Source organism: Manis pentadactyla, chromosome 4 (genome assembly GCF_030020395.1).
Source record: "Manis pentadactyla isolate mManPen7 chromosome 4, mManPen7.hap1, whole genome shotgun sequence".
NCBI lineage: Eukaryota > Metazoa > Chordata > Mammalia > Pholidota > Manidae > Manis > Manis pentadactyla.
The window spans coordinates 182,773,422-182,799,955 of NC_080022.1; the positions used below are offsets into that span (position 1 = coordinate 182,773,422).

Below are 26,534 nucleotides of genomic sequence, written 5' to 3' on the forward strand. Positions count from 1 at the left end.
CACAGGAGGAGGAGAGAGGAAGGCAGGCCCCTCACAGACTTGGGGGAGTGGATTTGATGCCTTCAGCAGGGAGGGATGGGGGCTGATTTGCATTTAGAAAAGCTGGGTCTGGCTGCGCGGATAAAGGAGCGGAGATGGTGTGGGGGGGCCACCTCAGGATCACCACGTGAGGTGGAGGTGGCCCAGACCGGGAGGGGGCACTGCAGGTGAGGAACGATGGTCACACGGGAGGTGCGCTTTGGAAGGAGAGGTGACAGGGCTTGTCAGTGGAACGCATGAGGCAGAGTGGAATAAAAAGAGAGTGAATGCGTTTCCTGTGGCTGCTTAACATACCACAAAGCCAGTGGCCTAAACAACAGGACACATTCTCTCACAGTTCTGGAGGCTAGGAGTCGGAAATCAAGGATCTGCAGGGCCATGCCCCCTGGGAAAACTCAAGAGAAGAAACCTTCCCTGCCTCTTCTAGCCTCTCGTGGTTGCTAGCAGTCCTTGGCTTGTACACCCATCACTCTTGTCATGTGGCCATCTTCTTTGTGTGTGTCTGTGTCCAAATTCCCTCCTCCTCCTAGGACACCAGTTATATTCACTATGGAACCCACCCTAATGCAGTATGATTTCACCTCAACTTGATTATATCGGCAAAGACCCCATTTCCTAATAAGATCAAATTCACAGGTTCTGAGTAGACAGAAATTTGGCAAGGCAGGAGTGCAGGGAGGTCAGGGGGCACACCATTCAACCCAGTACAGACAAGAATCGGGATGCCCTTGACTGAGAAGAGAAGGCTTGAGGAGAGCAGACCGGAAGGCAGGATGGAAGGAAGTGAGGTGGGATGGTCAAAAGGTCTGCGCTGGACTCATCGAGCGCAAGCTGTCCGTCAGACGGCTGGTTAGAGATGACAGGCGTAGAGAGGACAGGTGATGTCGCAGGCAAGGAGACCCACGAGGAGGCTACAGTGGCAACTGCTGACTCGAACCGGGGTGGGGGCCCCTGCAGGGTAAGAAGGGGGCCGGGTACAGCCAGCGGGTGCACTGAGGGCTGGATGGAGGCTGAGGGACAGGGAGAAACTCAACACGTTAAAAGGCTGACTTCAAAGCCTCCGATGCAAATAAGAATGTAGAAATATAAACTGGGCAAAGGATGTAAATAAGCAACTCATCACCAAAGGGCACTAAGGAACTATTAAAACATTTAACCTCATCTGTGATCAAATAAGAGTCAGGGACATGTGTGTTATCAGTCTTAGGGAAAAGACTCAAGAATCAAACAGACTGGAGCGGCAACCCCAGCAATGTCCAGGCACGTCGCATGCCCTCCATTGGCTTCAGTTATGTCATCTGTTATTCCAGTGGGAATAACAGCCCTGGCTCACTGAGTTGTGAGGACTAAATGAGCCAGCACATATACATGGCACATATTAGGCACTCAAAATGCCAGCTAGTATGAATACAAGGCACCATTTTTTTACTCAGCCAGAAATTGTTTTTAAATGCACATCGCCAGTGTTACTGTGGGAGATCACAATAACCAATGGGAGGAACAGAAGGCTCTCAGAGGGAACCCAGAGAATTCAGGGAGGCACATCCATAAAGAGAAAAAGTTACCACTGTATCAGAGAGCTGCGGATGTATGGAAAAAGTCCATGAAAAGGGCCAGGATGCTGCAGAAAAACAACGGGAAGAACAAGAGTTTTCAGAAACTGAAACCATAAAAACAACATAAGAAACATTTGCTCTTTTCATGGAGTTAAAGGCAATGAAAGTTCCCACCATGCAGAACAAAACAGCAAAGAGCTTATAAAAGACAGAGAGAAAAGAGAGGAAAATGAGAGGCTCGGTCCAGGAAGTCCAGTAGCCAACTAATCAGCCTCATAAAGAGAGCAGAGAAGACCAGCAGGGATGCTATTATAGGAGCAGAAGATAACATTCACCAGAACTGAAGGACGCTGGTTTCCCAATCAAGAAATTGCAGAATAAATCTAGAAATGTGGGAGAACATTTCTCAAGAAACAGACAAAAGTGGTTAACTTCTAGAAAAATGGACAGGGCCATGGGAGATGGAGGAGAGGACCACTGTTTTTTTTTTCCTTCTAAGCCTTTTATTAACATTCGCTCTTTCTAGATGTGTGCATCTATTACCCTGATAAAAATAAAAAGTGATTCCAAGCCTCGAGCCCAACTTAAATGTCCAGCAAATCATTGGCTAAAAATATCACGGTTATGTGTGCAGGTCAGTGAACTTCAATTATAAGTCAATAAGGGTGAAGCAAATATTATTAAGGTCAGTTTGGGGGGTGGAGTACCATGCAACCACAAAATAACAGGAGAAAGTTCTGGATATATTAACTGAAAGAACATGTTTGAAACCTTAGGTACAATATGATCCCATTTCTTTTTAATTATGTATGAACGAAGAAAGTACAGAAGGTCATGCTGCTGAGAGGAAAGGTTTGGAGGAGTCTGTATGGTGAAAATAACCAACTGAGGATGAATACAAGGGCCACATACTGGGGGAAAATGATCCCAAACCACAAAACCTAAGTTCGCTGACTTATCTGGATTCCAAATTTCTCAGGTGTCCTCCACCTATTCCCCTTGATATGAGATAATAATAATCAAGGCGTACTGGGTATTCACTGTGCTTTAAGTGCTTCAAGTATAGTGACCATCTATCTAATCTGTACAACAGCCCTATGAACATGTTAACTCCATGTGACAGATGAGGAAGCCGAGGCTTACAAAGTCCAAGTGGCTGGCTCAAGCTCACACAACTAATACACAGAGAAACCAGGATCCAATCCAAGAGAAGTGACTGCAGAGCTCATTGCAATATGAGCACGTGTCCCAACGCCCCCCGCCCTTAGTTTACCCACACAGCCGACAGTTTGAGGTATGTCCTGCTGTGGCTGCATCCTGAGAAGTTCATCATCATTAAATCATGGGGAAGTTTTCAAAGTGCTGCAGAGAGGTGATGAGCTTACACTCAGTTAGTTTCCTCTGTCATTGAAAGAATCTGCAAAGCCAATTTCCTTACAGACTCAGCAGGTAGGGTTTCTCACCGCCCATTGTGGGATTTCATTCTGATGTTCCAGGGATGCAATCAGTGCACACAGAAAGGTCTGGAGAAGGTGGGCTGGGCCTAAAGGCAGCCAACCCCAAGGAAAACCTCTAATGCACATGCCCACATTCATTTAACACTTTTTTTAAAAATACATTTGTGCCAACTATATTCTGGTCCCTGCACTATGGCCCAAGTCTCAACAGTAAAAAAGACAGCCCTGCCTTCTAGGTGCTTCTAGTTTAGAAAAGAAGAAGAGAAATGGACACGCAATTTTAGAATGTGGAGACAGGCACAATCACAGGAGAAGAACGGAGACCCACGGAAGCTTGTGACGGGACTGGTCCCCCTGGGAGGAGGCTGGGAGGTTGAGAAGGGGGAAAGGAGATGCTGTGTTTCCTTAAGGAATGAACTCTCAAGGGCAAGGATCTGGAAGAGATCAGGTTCCCAGAGAGACGAAACCCCAGGGCTTGGGGGACCAGGTCCATAATGAGAAGGCCAAGTTGGAGTAAATGTCAGGCAAATTCTCCCTTGACCAAGCTGGCAACCAGTCACCTCCCAGGCAGCCTGCGCAGAGCCAAGGGCATTCCTACTCCCAGCCAGGTGGCTGCTGACTCTCTCCAGCAGTGAGAGCTCTATCCTCCATGGCGACATGAGACGAGGCCCCACTTAAAGTGCTCCGCATTGGCTCATGAAATGGAACAGTGAGAGTATGAAAATATTTAGGCACACTAAGGCTCTCCAAGGAAGCACAGGTCTGGAGGGGGGTGGGCCCCATCCTTCTTCTTCCATCCATCCATCCATCCATCCATTCATCCATCTATCCATCCCCCTTCCCACCCATCCACTCACTCATCCACGCATTTGAGCATTTATTTGCGTACTACATCAAACAAAACTTATTGAGAGCCTCCCATACATCAGAAATACTTCCTTAGAACCCTTACTGATTTACTTTTTTAAAGATTGCAATACTCACGACTCCCAGCCCTGCTGGGCATACTCCATCCTCCTCCCGACCTTCAGCACATGTACCTCTGTCTGGCATACTTTATATTCTATTGCACAGCTTGTTTACCATGTGCCTTTCTCTGCTGGAATGGCAGTCCCTGAGGAAAGGACTTTTTGGTTGCTTGGTCTATTCTGTCTATCCACAGTGCCTAAAACAGAGTCTGGCACACCTTGGGGAGACCAGGGGGGCTACTGGAGGTGCCCCTCTTTTCCCCACTGCCCTAAGCCTCCCACTGACAGATAGAAGGAGGCTGGCATGGGATGCAGCACACCCTTCATCTCTTACATGCAAATAACAAAACCTACAGCTACGGGATTATGCAGAGGATCAGGTGAGGTAATGGATCGGAAAGTGCTCTGAAAAGTATGAAGCAATAAACAAATGTTACTTAATAATATTTGGGACTTGTGAGCCCATCAGATGCAAGGTTCCCTGCAGTCAGCTCATGGGCACACCCCACCCCACGGATCTCTCTGTGCATAATCAACAAGTGTTCCTCAGATTCGAGTCCGTAATCCACTTAAAGCTTATGCACAGGCAGTGACCGTGCCCCTTCCTCCTGTCTTAAATACAATACTAATCCATTTTCTCCTTGTTTACGAGTTGAACAGATATATATTTTTTCCACCCTCCTGGGAAACTAACTCACTTAGCCCAGGGCTGTCATGGTTAATTCTTCACAAGAAGACCAGAGCTTCAGAAACTGAGAAGTTTCCAAAGAAATGCTACAGAAAAAAAAAAGGAAAGGAAATCTGTGCCCAGGTAAGTGTAAAAGGCTCCCCTCCACCTCCTTGCCAAATGCACAGTTCTCGCGGTGCTGAATCTCCATGGGCCTGCAGGTTCTATTCTGGTTGATGTTTGCCAAGTCTGGAGAAACAGCTCACAGCCCAGAGCCAAAGTCAGATGTGGGATTAAACGCCAGGGCACCCTGACAGCAAGATCAGCTGCCCCAGTAAGCTATGAAATGCCTCCCTGACGATCTGTTCTCTCTTTGCTCTGGGAGGCAGAGGAGCATTAAACAGTCACGACCTGATTTTCCCTCCCACCATTCACACAAGGCAGGAAGGGAAGGGTTTCCATCTCACTGAAACCCTGAGATGCCTGGAGGTTACAGGACTCACTGCTAAGCTCCATCCTGCATCTGCCCCTGAGGCCGACAAACCTCTCCAGGCCCAAGGAAAGGCAGCAAGCAAGGACTCTTAGCTCAAGATTGGGGCTCCTCTGGCCCCCAGGTTTCTCCCCACAATGGTGGAGGACAATGAGGAAGAAAACCCAGTTTGTACTATCCCTCTGCAGACCCACACGCCTGCCCGAGAAACACCAGGACGGGCTTCCTCTCCAGGGCTCTGCCCTCCGCATAAAGCTCTTTATATCCATCAATTACATGCATAAAATGAGGCAGACTCCCCTGCAAAAAGGGAAGATGACTAATGCCTGAATTTGAAAGGGAATTTTTTATCCTTAAAAACAAAAGCAAAAGTAATCCAGGTGCAGGCTAACAAAACCAAGCAAAGCTGACAGGCAGAATGTAAAAGGTAGCATCTCTCCCCGGCCTTCCGAGTCCACAGCCTGGACTCACCCACTCTCGAGGTCATGTGTCCTCTGCAGGACAAGATTCTAGGGGGATAACATCACTGTTCATCACAGAATGCCACCTCCCCCAGCAGCTAATTCTTGCTTCCAGAACAAAGTAACCCTGTACTGAGAAGAATTTAACCCAAATCCTTTCCTCTTGGGAGACCAGAACTCTTACAACTAATCTGGTCCCGTAAAGATTTTGCTTCTCTGCTGCTTACACAGGACAAGTTAAGCTTACGTGAGTCTTTGTGCTTCTTCCGTGGATGTTTAAGGTAGCAAACTGAATGGAAATTTAGAAAGCCACCATTTCCTCCCACTGGGTGGGTGTTGGTACCCAAATGGAAGAGGAGAGGCAGGATGGAGAAAACAAGGCAAACAGGTGACCCAGTGTTGGGGTCCCCTGATTCCCAGAAACAGCAAAACTGAAAGCAACTAAAAAGGAATACTGATTTTGTAATTAAGGACTGTCCACAGGCGTCACCTGTGCAGGGGAGGTGGTAGGTGGCTGGCAGAGCCACGATATTTTGCAGGCTCCTCCCACCAAAAACCGAAGAGTATTTCCCCACCTCCTGAATCTGGGTGGGCCTTGCAACTTGCTTTAGCCAATAGCATGACAGAAGCCCCAGAATCCAGGCCTCCAGGGGCCTGCGGTTTCTGTCTGCACCTTGTTGGAACTCTTCCACCGCCATGGAAAGAAGCCTGGGCTACCCTACTGACCCGTGAGCCACTGTGGGGACAGGGACCCAGACGGCAGGTAGCAACGAGGCCCCAGACCTGAGAGTGAGGCTGTCGTACACCCTCCGGCCTACAAGCTGCCAGAGACCCAAGGCCTTGTGAGGGACCCCAGGCAAGACCAGAAGAACCATCCCGCTGAGCCCAGCCAACCCAAAACCATAAGAAATAATAAATTGTTGTTGACTTAAGCCACTGAGTTTTGGGCTGGTTTCTATCTGACACAAGGAGTGTGAGGGACGTTTGCTGTATCTTGAGTGTGGGTCCATTGTCTGTAAGTTGGCTATCCAACTTCCATTACACCTATTTTGGCAACAACATCTCAGTTTTGCTTCAGAGGAACCATCTCTTCTCCCATTACTAGTCATTATTAGTCTTTGCTTTTTATCTAACGGGGGAGGAGGTGACAGAGCATGTGGCCCAGGCCTGGCCAATTAACACCCCATGGCAACAGGGATTGGCATTCAGGGATGAACTCACACCCCAAGTCAGGCCAGTAACTCCCTGCCCATGAAACTCAATTTCAGGACCATATGAGCTACGGAAGTAGGGCTCCTCCTTCTTCTGGGCACAGACCCAAAGAGGATGCAGACAGACTATCCGCACAGTAGCAAACAGGGCCAAGAGATGGAGAAACCCAGGTGCCAGTGACGCCCTTAGACCCAGAGCCTAGCTCTATCTATCTGAGGCACTGCATGCCTGGATATTTTAATTGTATGACTAATACATTTCCTTTCTTTCTATGCTAGACTAAGTTAGGTTTGCCATCATTCATGGCCCCAAAATGATCCCCATCAGCCCTGGCTGATACAGAGATGGAAGGACTTATCTTTTATTGTATACCGTCTGTACTGCTTGAATTTCTTACCAAGTTCATGTATTACCCCTCCATTTTGAATGAAACTAGTTAAAGAAAGAACTCATTCTAAAAACAACACATACAAAATGTGTTCTATGAAAGTAAACAGTAATAGCATAGAGCTCAAAGTTCCTTGCATCTACATGAAGTCTTATGAACAGAGGGCCAATGTATTCAATTACAAATAAATTATCAATTACAATGTATTCAATCACATGGCCGATGAGGACTTGCAGGGAATCTCCTCCATCCTGCCATTTCACTACCTGAAGGACAGATGTGATGACCTGACCTCCAGCAGCTAACTTGGGCCAGAAAGACAAAGGCTCCCTTCCCTTTTGAGGCAAAGCAGTGAATAAAAATAGAGTCTAGATCCCTGGTGACACTCCATGGACCTACTTTCCCAGCCACAGTCTCTGGATTTCCTCTACATGAGAGGAGTCTTCCTTGTTTTAGCCACTATTTTTGAGGCCTCAGTTACTCTCAGTCAAACCTAATCCTAATGGATACAAATCACCAAAAGCAGAGAAAGCAGCAGGAAGCATCACCGTCAGTACAACTAGCTGTAGGTGTCTGGTTGCCATGGAGACTATCCCAACATCCAGATTCCAATATATGAGCCCACTCAAATGAGAAAGGCCTGAGATAAACCTCAGAGACCCCCGCCTCCCTGTTTCTGATAGAGTTCCCCCCGAGCCCATAAACCAGGATGGTGATGTCAAATTCTCCAACAGCCCCAGGGGCAGTGGCCCCAGGAACACAGTACCTGAGAGGCCTGAACCTCTGCACCTGCCTTCACAATCAAAGGACTGCCAGTGGCCTCAGTTCTCCAGCAGGAGTGTCCTCTGCTCTCCCCTTCCTAACTCCTCTGCCTCTGCCCAAAGTCAAGGCCTCTAAGAGTCAAGGCATCACATAAGTAACTCAAGAGCCTCCAATCTGCCTCCCCCTGCCAGCCCCACTCCTGCACAGCCCCTATGTCCCTACTATCTGCCACCAGCAGAACGCACTTCTCAAGGCCCAGCTCCGATCACAGTGCCCTCGAAAAGCTCCAGGCTCTCCCCACCAATCTAGAGAACCGAGAACAAATTCCCTTCCACGGGCCCCTGGACTGTCCATATATGGGCCCAACCTACTTTTCCAGCATCACCTCCAACCAAACCAGTTACCATGCCTTCCAAGGCCCTGGATTTTCCATTCATTCTTCCAATTTGCTGTTCCTTCTGCCTATAATTCATTTCCTGTCCCTGATCCCTCCCCATCCCCAAACCCTTACTGCCTTTCCAACCTGAGCTTCATCCATGAAGACATCCTCTCTAATTCCCCAACTAGAAGAACCTGTCCTGGGGTTCCCATTGCCTTTTGTGTGTTAGCATCTTACAACCACATGCTGACCTGTCTCATGATTACAGGTGAAGGTGTGAATGTGGCTTCTCCTCCCTATGCAGGGAGGGATAATATCTTGCTTCTTTGCATACTCCCCACAATGCCATGCACGTAGTAGGTGCTCACTAAACGGCTGATGGCTTGGCCTGAAGATAAGCCTCTCTATGCTTCCCACCTCTCAGGCACCCACTCTCCAAGGAAGAAAACAAATGGTTATTCTGCAAACAGAACCCGTGTCTGGACCTTCTCTAAATTGCACAGGCCCTTGACAAAGGTTTGAAGACTGGCTCTTCCCCCATCTTGTGAACAAGCCAACATTGAAAAGCAACAGCGTGTAATCCAATGGCAGCCTTTCCACAAAGCACTGGGGTTAATAACATGTGTATAGATTCGGTTCTGGCATGCAAAGGCTAAAGGGCAAGACTTAACCAATATTACTTTTGATCCCTTCACCCCTTGTCTTCAGACTATCTTGCAAAAAAGCCAAAAATTGTTTTTGAATGCAATTTGGTAAGACACCTGTGAAAAATGATGTCAGCTACTCATTATTATTTAAATTGCCGCCAAAGACATTTAGATAAGTTTCTAACAAGCCAGTGAAACACTCGATTAGATTACCAAAAAAAAGCGAAAAATCTTGCATCACCAAAGTCCCTGTGAAGAAACTATACTCCTACCATCTGTCTGGATTCAGTGAAACATCGCCCTGTCTGATGGCACAGGGATGCCTGAGATGACTCCCAGAAGGCCCTGCCGTCCTGATATTTTTCAGACAGTGTGGGGACGGTACATCAAGTGAGAATTTAAGCTCAAGCTCAAGTTCTCCAAGATCCTGCCTCCCATCTTTCCTTTGTGAGCACCAAGGAGCCTGGGGGAGGCACCTGAGTTCCCAGGGGGCAGCTGGCCAACATCACCTGACCGGCTGGAAAATGTACCTGTGAGTACAACTGCCACCCCCCCCCACCCGGGCTGGTACCAAAATCAACCAGCCTTAGGAGCCAGACAACTGCCAAGTACGTGGTGGGGCGCCAGGGCGGCCTCAGCAACAGGCCTGCAGCAGGAGACCAGAGGCAGAAGCCTCCTCCGGGGCTCCCCCGTCCATGTCCTCCACTTTCGGGGTTCCTCTAACCATGACCCCAAACCTGCATTTTGGCTCAGTTAGATTCTTAGCCCCACAGCTACATAGAGCCTCTGAAGGGGATCCACTTTTTCTAATCACCAGCTCACCCTTCCTTAACCTAGGGTCCACACTGGCACAGAGGTTCTCAGCTTTGGCCGCACGCTGCAGGCCCTGGGGTGCTCTAGGGACCACTGAAGCCTCTCCCGTCCCCCGAGATTCTGATGTAGTTAGTCCAGCGTGTGTCCAGGGCACTGGGCTGTTTAAATCTCTCCAGACAATTCTATCTTGCAGCCTGGAGTGAACCACTGCATCAGAATGAAGGGAGCTTCCCCAAAGCCAGAAACCTCCTTGGAACTGAACTGCCAAGAACGCTGGGCCCAGTTAGCTCACTCTGCTAGACCACAGATGCTAATGACAGTGGCAAACCTGAGGCTGACTTGAGCTGGGAAACCTCGTTTTATTTCACCATTTGAATTGCACACTCTTTTGCCCTTGGCCATGTTTTGACACAATGTACTTCACGTCACAAGGAGCCTGGAACAAAAGGATCTGGATAATTCATTGTGCTTCCCTGCAAAGCCTCCCTGAAGATTCTTCAAAAGGCCGTACTGGCAAAGGGGAGCATTAACACTGACTTCATGAGCAAAGGCCAGGGCCCCTTGGGGAGGGTGCACCACAAAGCCCACATCACCCAGGAAATCACCTACCTGGGAACCCCCGACACTCCAGGGAGCCCGGGCCCTGCGCACACAGAGCTGTGGTCCTGCAGGTCCATCCCCTGCCTGCTCAGGCTACTCACAAGGCCACCAGGCCTTGGGAAACCCAGCCAAAAACACCACATAGGGAGGTCAGCAAACTTCAGTGAACAGTTCAGGCCTTGCAGGCAATGCAGTCCTGTGGGATCCTGAGCTCAGCCACTGTGACGCAAAGCAACCACAGACAACACGTGAACAAATGACATGGCTGGGTTCCAACAGATCCCAATGTACAAAGGCAGGTAGTGGGCTGGATTCGGACCTCCAGGGTAGTGTGCCCACGTCTTCACTAGACAGTAACTTCCTAAAAGACAGAGACCATCTCCTACCACTTCTTCAAATCCTCAGCAGTTGGCACTGTGTCTGGAATACAGCAAGTCCTCCATAAACGCTGAATGAATGAATGGATGAAAAATGAGCCAATCAGCTTAAAGGACTATGTATTAAATATCTACTTGGGCCTACAGAGAGATGCAGAAGAGTTAGTGTGACTTTGGAGCACCTACATCTGACAGTGACGCTGAATCTCTAGGCCCTGTTTTATCTCCTGGTCACCTCCATGACTCCCACCTTCTCTGTCATGGCAACAGGGAAGGATGCCCCCAAAACAAAGAGGTACAGATATGCCCCAAGGAGAATGCCTTGGGACAATCTATATGGTAGGCCCAGAGGGAAGCGGCGGAAGCCGGGGTTTCCGGACTGTAAGCATGGAGGCAGCCTGAGGATGCCCGGGGAAGCAAAGGAGAGACGATATGGAGAAAGACAGGGAAGGAGACGACTGTCCAGGGGGCTCCGGGCAGGCCTCGGGGCCCCACCGCCCCGATGCTCAGCAGGGCAGAACACACGTGGGCTCTTCCACCGAGACAAATGCTGTTACTTTGCATCACCAGAGAGAAAAGGTAATATGTATCATTTCCTCCCACACACTGTTTATAATGACATTGGAAATCTGAAGCATGAAATTGAAAAGAAAAACGACAATAATAATAATAGTCTGTCTCCTGCCTGAGTGTGTTTCTTCCCCTTCTCCCTAGCCCCCCTCACCCGGACACCCCCTCTTCCTGCAGCAGGACTCTGCTTCCCTCCTGGCGTGGGTCCAGGGTCATGGTGTGCGGGGAAGGAGGGTCCCAGCCTTGCTGGTGCACGTGGCACAGCATGAGGGGAGGGCCAGGGACAGAGCTGCCACCACATCGCCCTCACACTCACAGGAACCACTGCTGTGTGGGGGCCGGGAGCGCCTGGCCACGGGTCGTCCTCGTCCCCCAGGAGGTGGTCAGGGGCTCCTGCCCCTGCCGGGCAAGGTTTGAGGATATTCATCTCAGCTGAGACACAGACGTTTTCCCAGTGTGCGCTGGCTGCTTGAGACCTCTGAAAATGAAACGCCTGACCATCAAACCTGACGGGTCTCCACCCCTCCATTATGAGAGCCGAGGCTGTTGGTGTCTTGCTGCATCGCTGTGCTGGAAGCCAAGGGGGCAGACGTGGTAGGTGCCCCTTAACAACTGGGCCAAGGACCCTGAAGCAAGGCTGTGAGTAGTCATGGTTAGAGACGGGCCCTTCCCTGCGTCTTCCTCCTGCACCATGCCACTCTCACCTTGCCAGGGGCAGGGAGCGCAGAGTGCCACTAGCCAGCCCCAGTATACCACCTTGCTTCTTCACGGAGGGCCTACCTAAGGGCAGCCTTAGCCCTACAACAGACAAACTTTGCCTCCCTGGTCATTGCATCCCAGAACACAACAAGCAAACCTGCAGAGAGTAGGATCCCAGAGGCTCGAGGGCTCCTCAGTTTCCATAATCTTGAAAAAGCACATTTAAGAGCGGAGCTCCACTTTGGACAACTGCCCTGAAACTTGCAACGTGGGCCGGTCAAAGTGATGCAGGCATGGAGGTCCTGCAGTACCAAGCATGTTCAACGGGGGCTCATCTGGGCCCTTCGCCTCTCAGCCTTGTAACGAGGAGAATTAGGACTCAGACAACAGAGCGCAGATCTTTGCAGGAGCCTGATCAGAGCCCATCAGCACACCTGGATGCCGGCTCATGGTACTGTGCTGTGCCTATGGCCCAGCCCGTTTCGGTGTGTTCCCAAAGACCTCACACTGAAAGAGCTCCCTTAGGACTCACCAGGCTTCCCTACCTGTCCGGCAGTAACCGCAATCAGCACTCCCCACTCCAGGATCTGCACACACGGCCAGGAGTATAAAAGCTCAGACTTCTGAAGACCCAGTTCAGTGGCTGCTTCCCACCCCTAGCTCTCCTCTTTCTACTACTTACTCCAGAATAACCCTTTCAGCCCTGGCTGAAATCTCCTCCCTGAATTCCTCACACTACAATTTCACCACTTCTTCCCACCCATTTCTCCGTGGAAATGAAGAATAGCTGGTCACCATCATGCCCCCAGACTCGAGGCCAACACTAGATAGCATCGTTAACTTCTAACAGTGAGCCAGTTACTTGGGGAAAATATTATTCAGCACTCGCTGCACAAAAGCAGACTCAGCCAAAATCTCCTTAAGAAAATCATGTCTTTCATGAGAAACCAGCTCCCTGTGGGATTAAATAATAGATATTAAATTGCTGTTTCATGCCGAGATGTAGGCTTCTCGATTGGGAGGCTACCTTGCTCTTCCTGAGTTCCATGGTCATATTTATTCCACACAAGTGCTAAGAAAGTACAATGATTTAGAGATGCCTAGTTAGTACAAGCCTCACAAATAAAAAAAAGACATTGGTCCTCACTCTGACACTGCCTAGCAATTTTTCAATCCTGGGTAAGTCATTTAATCTCTCTGGATTTGTTGCTTATCTATAGATAGAGGCAGCTGGACCAGACATCAGTTAGGAGGTACTGTGGCTTTAAAGTAGGAGCTCTCCAGTCAGGCTGTGCATTCAAATCCTGACTCTGATTACTGTGTGCTCCTAAACTATTTATTTATACTTGCTGTGTCTCAGTTTCCCTGCCCATAAAGTGGGGGTAAATAATAGCCCCTGGTATATACCTCACTGAGTTGTCATAAAAATGAAATTAGATCCCTTACATAAAGTGTTTGGCAGAGTACCTTGTGAAAAATAAGGACTCAATAAATAGTAGCTATCATAAACATCTGAAATCTTTTCCAGCTTTAAAGCTGTAGTACTCTAGGATTCTAGTAGGGAATAATGGCAACATCTCTCCCCATTAAGTTCCTGCCTCAGGCCAAAATCAAGGCCAGGCTTGGGCACTGAGAGGAGAAAAACAATGATTATTAGAGACTTGGAAAGTGATTTAAGGAGTTGAGGGAAAAACAGGCAAATGAATTCTAAGAGGAGTCATTTAAGGAGAACTGATTAATGCTTCCAAGGCCCTGCTAATGAGAAAAAATGACCTGTGAAATATATTGCTGAGCACATTTAAAATGCACATGTCCTTTGTCCCAGGAATCTCTCTTACAAAAACACTCGCTCCAGTGCACAATTATATATTGTATAAAGATGTCCCTGCAGCAGTAGAGATGAATTTCAGTGGACATACAACACACACATAAAGGCATGCACTGTAAAAATGCTACTATGGGAACCCAGTCCAACTGACTGATGGCCAGTGGTCCCTTTTCAACCTATTTACTCAAAGCCTCTCAGAGCTACGTTGAGGCAGCAAAGCCTTTGGCATACCAGGCGCCATGGCACATTTAACTGCCCTGACACTGTGTGTATGTATCATAAAAGTTCTCCAAGGATACACGCTGAAGGTTAATTGTGATGACCTCTGGGAAGCAAGTGGGAGATGCAAGGGAACTTCTTTTTTTTTTCAACTTCAAATACACCTGAATTTTTACACATTTCACTTTGGGACTAAAGATGACACATCAAAATGCTCCAGACCAGGATTTCTCAGCTGAGCACCACTGACACTTGGGGCAGGCTGACCTCGTGGTAGGGGGCTGTCCGGGGCATCACAGGGTGTGTGGCAGCACACCTGGCCTTTACCCACTAGATACCAGTGGAGACATGCGAACATGCCACATGTCCCCTGGGGAGCAAACCCAGCCCCACCCCCACTGAGAACCACTGCCCCAGCCTGAAGGTTGCCCAGAGCGAATATAAATCATTCCACGATATGTGCCAGCAATCACTACAGCTCAGACCACCTGAGCTCTAGCGCCTCTCCCTTGTTGGGGGAAGCATTTGTGAGAATCCACCTCCAGCCACTAGCGCGTTTCAGTCTCAACTGCCTCCCACATCATGGTTTTGCTCTTCTCTATGTATCTGATGACCTGCCAGGAGTTCCTCTGTGCAACTAGCTCATATTCAAGGTCAATTTCAGAACAGTAAATGGCATTTTCTAATAAATATACATAAATAACTTTTAGAATCTTTTTTCTACCAACTGTATTATTTTATTTTAGATCCTCATGGTTAAATGAACATAGTTATGCACGGTCTGATGATTCTTTAGGGAAATTACTTCTTAAATTTTTATGTTTTAATGTTCTCAAATTCATTCTTACATGACCTGAAGACTATCATACTTTGTTTTTGTTTGTTATTTTTATTGTTGCATTTTGTTCTTTTTTTTTTTTTTTTTTTGTCCTTTGCTATGAAAATCTTACAGTAGCTTTTGGCCTAAAAGAAGCAACTAGAATGGGACACCGAAAGGTTTTTGTTTTCCTTTTTTAATGTAAGCAAAGAAAAAATGTGTTCATGTAAAGAGGAAGATTAATAGACATTTTGTTATAAGATTGTCATTTTGTTCTTGGAACTCTACCCAAGTTACAGGCCCCAAATCCCAGAATGGTCCATCATGGAAAATTACTTTTGAGGATCAGTTGGCTAACAATTCAATTAGATGCATATTCAAAGGACAGAACAGCATCTGAATTGCTAAAGGATGTGTGCCCAGTGATTAGTGATTAGAGATGCTCCCTTTCTCCACACCAGTGCCAACATTCCAAGTGGATGCATGGAGATTCTGTCACCCAGAGACAGGGTAATAGGGCAAGAGTGTGTCTTTCTTTTGTAAAGTGGAAAAGGGCAACTGTGGGAGGGAACGTGGGCAGGGAAGACCACTGTGGGGCATTCTCAGGCAGAACATATGGCCACTAAGGAGCTGGAACCTGATTTTGTTCCCCCAGGCATCACCTGGGAAGCCTCCACATGCTCCTGCAGGCATGCAGACCCCCTCTAGGAGGTGCCACCCCAGGCCAGTTTTTGCAGATGACAGGATTATAAAAACAGGAGAGAGGAATGAAATCCTGATCAACTAAAAGGGAAAACCCCAAGGTACAAGTCCTCTGATGTGACTGACACATCATGCCTGGAAAAAGGACTCCAGATTAATGAAGCTGGGAGATCTCACCCCCAGCCAACAGGAGATACGGGGGGCTGAGGAACACGTATCACAGCACCATGGGAGGCCACCGGCCAAATTCAGAATGTGGGACATTCTACAGATACAAATGGCCCAGTTTCTCTTACAAATCATAGTGTGAAGGAAAAAAAAATGGGACCATTAAAGAAATAAATGAATCGTAAAAGATATAACAAATTCAATATGAAATCTTGTTTGGATCTCCATTCTCACAAAACAATTTTAGACAGCACCTTTGAAAGAATGAAGGAAATCTGAATGTGGACTGGGGGTTAGATTATAATAAAGAATTCTTGTTAATGTTCAGAGGCATGATAATGCTACAGTTCATTTTTTTTTTAAGCCATCCAGTTAGAGACGTGTACTTAACTTGCAGATGAAATTACATGCTATCTAGGATTGGCTTTTACAAAATAATCCAACCTCTCCAGAAGGTTTGGGGAAGACAAATGAAATGAGATTAGCAAAATGCCAATAATGATTGGAGCTGGGTGATGGCTATCTGGGATTCTCTCCACTTGTTTACATTTGAAACGTCTCTAATAAAAGGTCTTTGAGGGGGAAGGGAAGGAGAGGAAAAGGATATTTAATTAGTGCCAACAAGGTGCTGTGCTAGGCCCTTCCTAAATATTATCCCGTTGTCCAAGTCCTAAGGCAGCTGCCAAGCCAGCTCTCCCACTAACAGAGGCAGCAGCATTCAATGTGCTGGAAAATAACTAAGGTCGGGGATAAGAAGGTACCATTAGCATCTGCAGATCACAGAACTGCATCCAAGCCGCATGGGGAGAGACTGGAGATACCCCTTGGCAGAGAAATGTCAGAATAAACATGTCTTCATTTACATGCTCACTACCAGATGCACTTACCCCTGCAGCAAAGCCAAGACTTCCATCTAAGATCCGCCTCTGAAAATGAAAACAATATGTTTCAGTTTCTAAGGGATGTTTCCTGGGACAAGAGGTAACCATAACACTTAACAGGGCCACGAAAATAAAGGGGAGGCCACACCCGGTGTGCAAACCTGTCAGGGAGCCTGGATCAAAGCCTTTGTAAATTGGGACAAGAATGAGGGAGGAAAATTTGTAAAAACCTTCCATCCATCCCACAGCCAATCAGTGCTCTCTCCATGAGGAAGCTGGCCTGCACTGGCCCAGGTATTGCTCTTACTCGGCTCTCCCTGTGAATTATGATGACAAACCTTTAGTGAGTAGCTGACCTAAAAGATGGAAATTGACAAGTGCTGGCAAGGAGCATGTGGACCAACTAAAGCCCTCCCACGCTGCACATGGGGGTCCGAGGTGGCACAGACACTTTGGAAAACTACCTGGCAGCATCTACTAGCAGTGAACACAGGCAGCCCCTAGGACCCAGCAGTGCCCCTGATGAGTAACTAGCAAACAGAACGCATACTGGGAGTCACCAAACACATGTACAAAAATGCTTTTAGCAGCATTTTGGGAGAGTCAAAAACTAGAAACTGTCCAAACGCCCACAAACAAATTAGACACACCAATCAGATGTATTCACACAACAGAATACCACAGGGCAAAGAGAACACACAGATACACTGATGAAGCTCACAATCAGACAGGGGCACGGGTAACATGGAAACTAAACAGGGTGAAATCAGCCAGATGGAAGACCATGTACTGTATGATTATTGAATTTACGCAATATGAAAAGCCAGAGAAAACTACTCTCTGCTGTTTGAGACCAGGAGAGGAAATGTCTCTGCAGGCGTGCACGTGGTGACAGGAAGGGAACCTGACAGGGCTCTTGGGGGGCTGGTTCTGTTCTCAGTCTTGATCTAGGTACAAGTGTCATAGGCATTTGTGAAAAATCATCACACTGTACACTTCTAAAATGTGTATTTTTCTATATGTACCTTATATTTCAATTAATTTTTTTTAATTTGGTGGCCTGAGTTAAGGATATAAACTAGAGCCACATGAACACATGACAGGCACGATGAGATGTTGATCGCCTCAGTCCTAGAGATTCCCAGTGACGTCTAGGTAGCTCAAACCACCCAGTCAGTCATCTCCAGCCACAGGCAGCCTCTTCCCACAGCATGGCTGTGGGGTAGATGGAAAGTTTTGACCCCAGTGAGCCATACAAACGACATTTTTCTCTAGGCATGCCATGATGGAAGCAAAATTGGTCTAACCAAATAATTTCATCAAGCCAGACAGATACAATAAAGAAGTCAGGTAAAATCATTTTGTCAGCATTCATCTGAATCCTGAAGGAGAGAAATTATACTTTAAGGTCAATAAACATGTTATTCCACTTTTAGACATTTATTTCAAGGAACTAATCAGATATGTGCTCAAAGATTGATGTTCATCATAATATTATTTCTCAAAAAGAAAGAAAAAAGGACATAACCTAATTGTCCAACAGTTGGGGAATGGTCAGATAAGCTGCAGTGTGTCCTCATGACATAGCCATTTAAGTAACCCAAGTAATCAAAAAACCATTTAGGGATATAAGGGGAATGCTTACAATATCAACTGAGAAAAGCTGGTTATAAAACCTTACTTACAGTTTGACCCCAATAATGTAAAGAAAATAGATATGCATATGCTCAATGTATATTCAAATACAACTGAACAAATCTGAACAAATATATTCCATTTTCCTTTCTGAGAAGTGGGATCAGGAACTTTTTATTATTTCTTTAATCCTTTCCATATTTTACAAGTTTCCTACAGTTAAAATATGATATTTTAAATCAGGAAAACAAAGTTTGAGTGAAGATAAACTGAAGTTGGTAACAGCAGTGGAAGAGAGTGTGTAAGAGAGTCTGGGTGTTTACTGGGCCAGGTGCTCCACTGCAGCCCCACTGCAGCCAGGTGAACACTGAAGCTTGCTCACGCAGACAGATCACACCTCTGTGGCCTCGTGACTCTGGCTGCCTTTGTCTCCCAGGGTCATGCGTCTTCCCACTTCGCACGCACACCTCCTTTGCAGAAGGGGTTAGCACAGACCACCCGGGCCTGCTATCATTAGAAGGTCCTGCTTGCGAGGCTGGTCCTTGCGTGGCCTCTGGGAACTTAGCAGTTGAACCCCTCCCTCCATTCCTAACTGATAAGGGCGGGTCAACATGCCTATTCTGTTTAATGAACAAGGTGATGGAAGCAGGACACCTGCTTTCCTTCTCCGAGCCTGGAATTTTGATAGCAGCACAGTACGGAGTGCCTATGTGGCCAGTCCCAGTAAAATCCTTGGGAGCTGAGCCTCTACTGGGCATTCTGGGCACACACATCACACGTGTGCTGCTACATTTCCATCGCTGGGAGGGGCATCCCCCGGGAAGGAGAGGGCATCGGAAGCCTATGCACCGATTTCTCCAGACTGTCTTTCCCCTGCTGGTCTGACTTCTGTGTCCTCTTGATATAATCAACCTTAGCCATGAGTACAAGGAGACACTGAGTCCCATGGTTCCTTCTAGCAAATCACAGAACGTGTGGGTGGTCTCAGGGTCCCTCGATATGCCTCCACACAGAGGAAGTTCTCAGCAATTTCTCCAACTGACCTGGTGGTTACACTAACAGGAGACAAATTAGGGGCTCTGGAGCTCAAGACGAGAAGGGGGCACCTCTTCCTTTCTGAAAGGCCCCACAGCACTGGCCAGGGCCACGCAGGGCTCTGCGGTCCACTCAGATCTCAAGGGCCAGCAGACCAGCTAGACCCCAGCTGTGACCCCAGTCTTTCCTTCTCACCACAGAAGAAACTGGTGAAGATGAAGATAGGAGCTGTCTGCCCCAGAAGGCACAAGGACGGGACCCCAGAAAGCCTGGAATCCTGCCATGTGGGTCTCTGACAGGCTCCAAGCCTCCCTCGGAGGAGGGGCGGGGTCAGGGCAGTGCAGGAGGTCGGATCTTATCACTTCAATACCTGCTTTACTGGTTTCTGACACAAGAGTGCATGGGTTTTAGTTTCCAGATCCCTGTCATGGTATGTTTAAACAGATCTTAAGTCACCTACTGGCTTACCACACCCAGTGTCTAAGGCCACCTGCTGAATGATGCAGGAAGTCTGCGTTCATCATTCATTGAGCTGCTTTTGGTGGATCACGCAGGGCCTGTGGGCGAAGGGATTCAAGGACTGGAGAAAAATACGGAATTCAAGCATATGGGGTGGACGTGGTTTGTGGGGTGGAGTGTGCGATCTGGTGGGCAGGGAGGGGTCTGTGTGTATTTATTCCAAAGGGGTTGGGGGAGGGAATGGAGAGCCCTGGAGATGGACTAAAGGGGAAAGGGCGTGGACACCCCTCCTTTCCGCAGGGCCTTTGCAATCCTCTCTACTAACTCCAGGACGCAGAGCAGGACAGCCACACCCAAAACCTTTTTGTTCCTCTTTGGTCACCTCTATTACCAGCTGGGCCGGGCCTGAAAGAAACTACATGGAAGACAGAAATCTGGCAGGAAGGGGCTGAAGGAGGCTGAATAACTAGGTTGCTCCCTTCCCAGCCCCTCCAAATCAGAAGGGGAGATGAAGGCAACGGGTCAGCATGTCTGCAGCCAGGGACACCTGCTCTCCAGGTCTGGGAGGGAGAAGGGGAGAAAATAAAAGGACAGAAAACAAACAATCCCCGCAATCTGGGGGGTGGCTGGTGGCGTTCAAGAGCTTGCAGCCCTACTATGCAGAGTGGAATGCTAAGAGTCCCCGTGAACATCCAGAACCGACTCAAGCAAGCAACTCACCTGTCCGCTAGAGAATATGAACACAAGAGCCGCCCCAGCTGCCGTCATCCCCCAGGTGAAGAAGGTCCCCAGCAAGGCCTGGAACACAGAGCTGTGGCCTTGGAGCATGCTGGATACAGCTGTGTGCAGAGGAGTAAGACAGGGTCAGCCGGTGGCGGTCCCTTTCAGGGACACCCCATGTTCCAAGGTGTTCTCACACCTCCACCTGAGCTGGCCTGAATCTCTGCTGGTGGTATGCACCTTTCTGCCATGCCCTCCCTCACTGACCTCAGTGACGCAGCACACAGGTCAGGCTCTTCATCCTTCCCCACAGATACTAGAAACCATCTAACTGCAAAAGGAGAGATGTGGGGATACCTGGGAAGACACCAGAGGAACCCACAAAAGAGGTCTAACACAGGACAACAGTTTCTAAGAGAATCTCAAAGGATGTGGATTATTTAGCCTGGAGGAAGGGAGCACAGGAGGGTCTGATTGCACCCTTCCAGAACATTCTGCCTAGTCTACCTGAGCTTGCCTGTCATTGGTTCTGTCTCCTCCCAATACCAGGGACTAGCTCAGACCTTCTCCTGAAGCTCTCACACCTAAGTCCTGACCAATCTTCTGTAGCTCCCCAGGGCGGCTCCCGTGGCGGCTCCCAAGGCCTGCAAAGGGTACACTCCATCAACTGACCCTCAATTAGCCTGCCAACTCTTCAACCACAACGCCCTGTGTGGGCACCAGATTATCTATGGCACCTCCATCAAGCCCTGGATGGTCCTGCTCTAAGTCTCCTTAGACAGTCCCTCCCAGAAAGCCTCCCTGATCTCCAGCCGTCACCCCAGAGTATCCTCTGTGCCCATCTAATGCCAGCTCCAATCCCATACTGCCCTGCTCCCTCTCCACTCCTGTCCCAGGGCACATCTCTGGCACTTTCTTTGTGTGGGCTTGCCTCCTCCACCTTTTATTAGTTGCTTATGAACCAGGATGGTGCCTTTCCACATTTGGCACCTCTGTAAAATAGGGCTTCCTGGCACCCAAAAAATAATTGCTGAAATGAAAAGGAACCACTTACCTTGACAGGACATCAGCAAGAACAAGGAAAGGGAGCCGTAAGTGGCATTTCCCCCCAGTCAACTGAGCACACAGCTACTGAAATGAAGTTACAACAGTGCCCATCAGGGAAAAAAAGGGAAATACCATTCTTTCTTGTTTTTGCTCAGAAAGCCTCCTCTAGACTACCAGGTTTTAAAATTCTAGCTCCGGAATGATAGGGAATACAATTATCACTGTGGAAAGTTACAAGGCGGAGAAGCCTGTTTGTTGAAAAGCCCCGTGTTCTGGTACACAAACATCAGGGCTCAGGCCTCATCTCAAAGGGCTCATTCAGCTCCCCACTGGCCTTCCAGCACCCACAGGGCTGGACACAACCCCATGGGCTCCACATGCCAGGCCCAGCGCTCTGTGAGGAGCCGGCAACCCTGGGCTTGCAGATCAAGAGTTAAAGACGCTCTCTACTGACCCTGGGAGGAAACCGTGGCAGAAAGTGAACAGGGCCCTTCTGCTAAAGGGCTCGGCAACACAGCCAGGATTTAAACCTAGGAAAGCTGAGAGTCCAGGTGAACCCAGGTAAGCCCAGGCTTGGCTCCAGTGGCAGGAAATCTCTGAGAGAAACAGCATCTATGGAACTCAGGACAGCGACTACATTAAAAAATGAAAAAACAATTTTTTTTTAAACCCACCCTTTTACATAGGTCGTTTTGTTAAGTCACCCTAAAAAGAGTTGTTCTTGATTGTTTTTAAATCGAGACATCTGGCTCATTACACCAATCTTCTATTTCTAGCTGCTTGTGGATAAAATTTCCAACAGCGTTTACAAAGAAAGGCACATCACGGTCATCCTCTTTGTACTTATCATCCAAGACGGGTCATAACAAAAAGCAATTTTTTTTCCTCAGTATTAACTGTGCCTTTTAACAGCTACAAAAAAAAAAAGGAAACCATTTACATCTGCCAACAGGCCAAAGTCAACGTGGGTTTTATAGGCTGGCAAACACAGGAGCTTGTCGGGGTTTGAAAGGGACACACTATGCTCGGCGTGTCCCCATTTACGCTGGAGCACCAAGATGTAAGAAAAAGGGATATCACTCTTTTCATCCCCAAAACCACAGCTATTATTATTGGCAACACAAGCCCAGTGCCCCATGGGAGAAGTTTCTTCCATTTGCTATTTTAAATCCTCATTAACTCAGAGGGTGGCCTGAGAACCAGTCGCACTGGTCCCCCTTGGGAGCCAATGAGAAATTCAGGGTCTCAGGCCCCACCCCAGTCAGGCCAAATCAGAACACACATTTCTTCGAGTTCCATGGGGGATTCATATTATACACATTAAAGTCAGAGGCACTGGTCTAAGACCAGAACAACTTCTGAAAGACGGAGCTCAGAAGGTAAGCTCTCGTGCCCTGCAAGGGACTGGCAAGGCGGATGATGCAGGGGCCTGAGAGGACTAAGTTTTCTCCCATAGGTGACCAGTAGCACCCGGGCAACGGGGCATGTCAGCCTCAAAAGCAGCTTCTGCAATGGGGCTCACACAGCCTCCTGGACAGTAATACGGGAACCTTGATTCGTCTGCAGGAGGGGATTATCCTCTGCCCACTCCAGCCGGAAAGATGTCACCACCACCCCATGTGTGTACATGTTCCACTACGCTACGGCAACACGAGGCTCTCCCGGCTGATGTAGGCTCTTTCTTTTCTCTCCCTTTTAAGCCTGTTGCCCTGCTCCCCAGAGTCAGCCTCGAGATGTTGGTGAACTTGCAGATGTGAAAATAGGGCTTAATGAAACTGTACGCACGTGCCCAGCCTCCACGAGGAGAAAGCAGCAAAACGATTCGGGCTGGGGCCGACAGGACTGTGTCCCGGTTCTCTAACACCTCTAGTCAAGGTGTGCTCCCAGAGCAGCTGACTGGGGGACTGCTTAGAAATGCACAATCGCAGGCCTGCGACACCTTAACTAGATTCCCAGTCAAGTTTAAGAGGTCCCGCTGACCTCCAGAGCGAGTGGGAGGGGACTCCGGGCAGCTGCAGTTGTAGCCCCCTCTGCACCCAGGGGCTCCCAGGTCCCCCTAACAGCCCCCCTGGGAAGCACCACATCAAGAGGATCCTCGGAACCGCCGTGGAAGGCAGGCAGGTCAGCACCCTCCTGCTGGCCCTGGAAAGGGGCAGGGGAACTCCCGGCACCCTTCTCCCTCCTTAGCCACCTGCCACAGCCGCCCTGCTTCTCCTCCAACAGTCTCCTCTGCCCAGGGTACCCCCTTCCAAACTCCATTTTGCCCTTCCAAGTCCCCCACACTCTTGTCCTGATGGCCCCAGACCCCGGGCCTCCAGCCCAACCGAAGGCGCTGAAGGAGAGAAAAGCTGACTCACTACGATGCCCTCTCAAGCCCCCTCTCCACTTCCATCAGCCCCGCTGCAGCTCGAGCGCCGGCTCCGCTCCCGGAGTCACTTCCTGCTTCGCTCCCGGCACACGTGTCCCCCATCCACCAGGCCCCGCCCCGCCCTGCCGCCGCTGGCAGATCCGGCCGCGAGATAAATTCTCTGGTTCACAGCTCTCTGCCGGCTCGGGAACAGATCGGGGCGGGTAGAGCAGAGCCGGGAGGCCAAGCAGAGAAGGCGCTGCGTGCATAAACCTCGGCAGTCTGGTGTGAAACCACAGACACCCAGAGGAAGAGCGCCTGTAACGCCCCTGATAACATCTCTACTACTGTACTTGGGGCAGTGGAGCCCAAGGCGCCCTGAGGAGCAGCAGGGCAGGGGAACGGGGCGGGGGCTGGAATCTCCCGTTAGTCTCACTGTCTAGGTCAGGCACCCTCAGGAGTTCGGGTTCTGGAAGTCTGGGTGGAGCCCGAGATTTTCTGTGCTGGGAGAGGAGTTACTGGTGCTCAGGTCCAGGGACCACTCTTTGAGAACCACTGCTCCAGGTCAAGGGCTTTACTCTCCAGCCTTCCCTAAAAACAACAGAGGGGTAGGATTGCTGGATTTAGCCAAAAACGAAAAAACAGGATAGCTGGTTAATTTCAGATAAACAAAATTTTTTTCAATGTAAGTATGTCCTGTACAATATTTGAGATATACTGAAGCTAAAAACATATTTGTTATGCTGAACTTATGCTAAAATTCACACCTGTTGTATATCAGAAATTCAAATGTAACTGGGTGTCTTGTGTTTTATCTGATAGGCAAGAAAAAAAAAAATCCTGTCCTTAACTGCAGTGGCCACAGCCAGAGGACCCCACAGAAGTGGGCCTCTTTCATTCCCACTGTTGGTCCCATTGTAGGTATGCCCTGCATCAGGCAGAAAAGATGACAGAGCAGGGTCTCTGCCCTCAGGAGGTTCCCAGGAAGGGAGCGAGCCAGACCAGCTGTCAGTCACTCAGGCTGCCATAAAAAAATACCAGACTGGGTGGCCTAAACAACAGGCATTCATTTTCTAACAGATCTGGAGGCTGGGAATCCAAGATCAGTCCTTGTGTGCACATGGAGAAATAGAAATCTCTCTCTTCCTCTTCTTATAAGACCACCAATTCTAGCAGATGAAAACCCCACCCATATAGCTTCACTTAACTTTGATTAGTTCCTAAAACCCCTCCCTCCAAAGGCAGATACACTGGGCATTAGGGCTTCAGCATACAAATTTCATGGGTGCAGCCCTCATGAAAGGGATTAGTGCCCTTATAAAAGAGACCCTATGAGCTCCCTCACCCCTTCCTCACCCTCATGTGAGGACAAAGCAAGAAGTCTGCGACCCAGAGCAGGGCCCTCACCCAACCGTGTGGGCACCCTGACCACAGACTTGCAGCTTCCAGAACTGTGAGCAATAAATCTGTTGGAGATCAGCTACCTAGTCTGCAACATGAATGGACTAAGACACCCCACCTCACAGATAAGGAAACTGAGGCTCAGGAAAGCTCTGTAGTGACCCCAGGTGGACAGGTCAGTGGGGGAAACCAAGCTCGGCTGACTCCAGGAATGGAGTTCTTCCTGCATCAGACACTCAGGGCTCAGAGAACAGGCCTCAACACCCTGATCAGCCAAAGCTCTCACTCCCCTTAAACCAGGCCAGTGCCCTAAGCGGGTGGCCAACCCCCAAGAGACAAATCCTGCCATTTCTCATCTTTCCCAATGAACCGTGTGCGCACTCACCCCCCCATCCCCACCAATCCAAACACACAGACTGCCTCTGTCTTTCTCACACTGCCTATGGGTGAGAAGTGCCTGAGGGTCCACCACAAGAAAATGTCCCTAAAGCTAATACACTGGCTCTGTGTTCAGCCCAGCCTCCTGCATCCCTATTCTGGCCCAAGAGAGCAAAGGTCCGCTGCAGCCTCCCTAAATCAGGAGAGGGGAGGCGGGATGGAGTGCTCAGAAACAGACCAGGGCAGAGGCTAATTAAAGGGTAGCAGGGTGCTCTGCAGGTGGCAAGGCCATAAAGCTAACTGATCTTGACACTCAGCAAAGGAACCACAGGGCAGCGGAGCAGTGCCCCTTTCCAGAGGACTCACTGTGGTGGATCTGGCTAAGCAAGCTGCCAGCACCACTTGGAACAGGGGTGCAGGGGCAGAGGGGGCAGTGGCCGGTGCTGCAGAAAAGGGGTCGGGGGAGCTGGAGCAGAGATGGAGGTGGACAGAAGGGACCCAGCCCGGTGAGTCTGCCCTCTTCCCTCCCTTTCTGAGATCTTGTTTCCCTTAGGTGGTAATAGAGCAATTGATTTCAAGCTCTGACAGCCTGCGAAGGACCCCAGTTTGGCGGGTGAGCCTCCTTGGACACATTTCCCACCCCTACAACCCACCCCCCAGCTCAGGCTCCTCATTTTGAGTCTGGGAACAATAACCCGAGGATCTCAGGGTTACTGTCACTAGAGTGAAGCACCCAGTCCCCAGCCTTGCACCCCTCCTGGCAGCTTGAATGGCTGTAACACCCACCATCTCTTCATTTATTTATTCCCTTC

General features: G+C 48.9%; 1 protein-coding gene across 9 annotated transcripts in view; it reads right to left on the reverse strand.

Annotated features, from left to right (window-relative positions):
• Nucleotides 1-26,534, reverse strand: part of SLC39A11 (solute carrier family 39 member 11) — a 382,305-nt gene that overhangs the window by 289,523 nt on the left and 66,248 nt on the right. For 6 of the 9 annotated variants that reach the window (XM_057501667.1, XM_036900052.2, XM_036900054.2 and 3 more), the window contains exons 1-3: nt 23,954-24,090; nt 20,550-20,668; nt 16,707-16,745 (exon numbers count right to left, since the gene is read on the reverse strand). In XM_057501667.1, the coding sequence (XP_057357650.1) occupies nt 16,707-16,745; nt 20,550-20,657 (147 nt within the window). In that variant the 5' untranslated portion in view covers nt 20,658-20,668; nt 23,954-24,090. Of the gene's footprint in view, nt 1-16,706; nt 16,746-20,549; nt 20,669-23,953; nt 24,091-26,534 lie in introns of those variants that run through there. The other 3 variants (XM_057501668.1, XM_057501669.1, XM_036900051.2) reach the window with 2 other exon arrangements.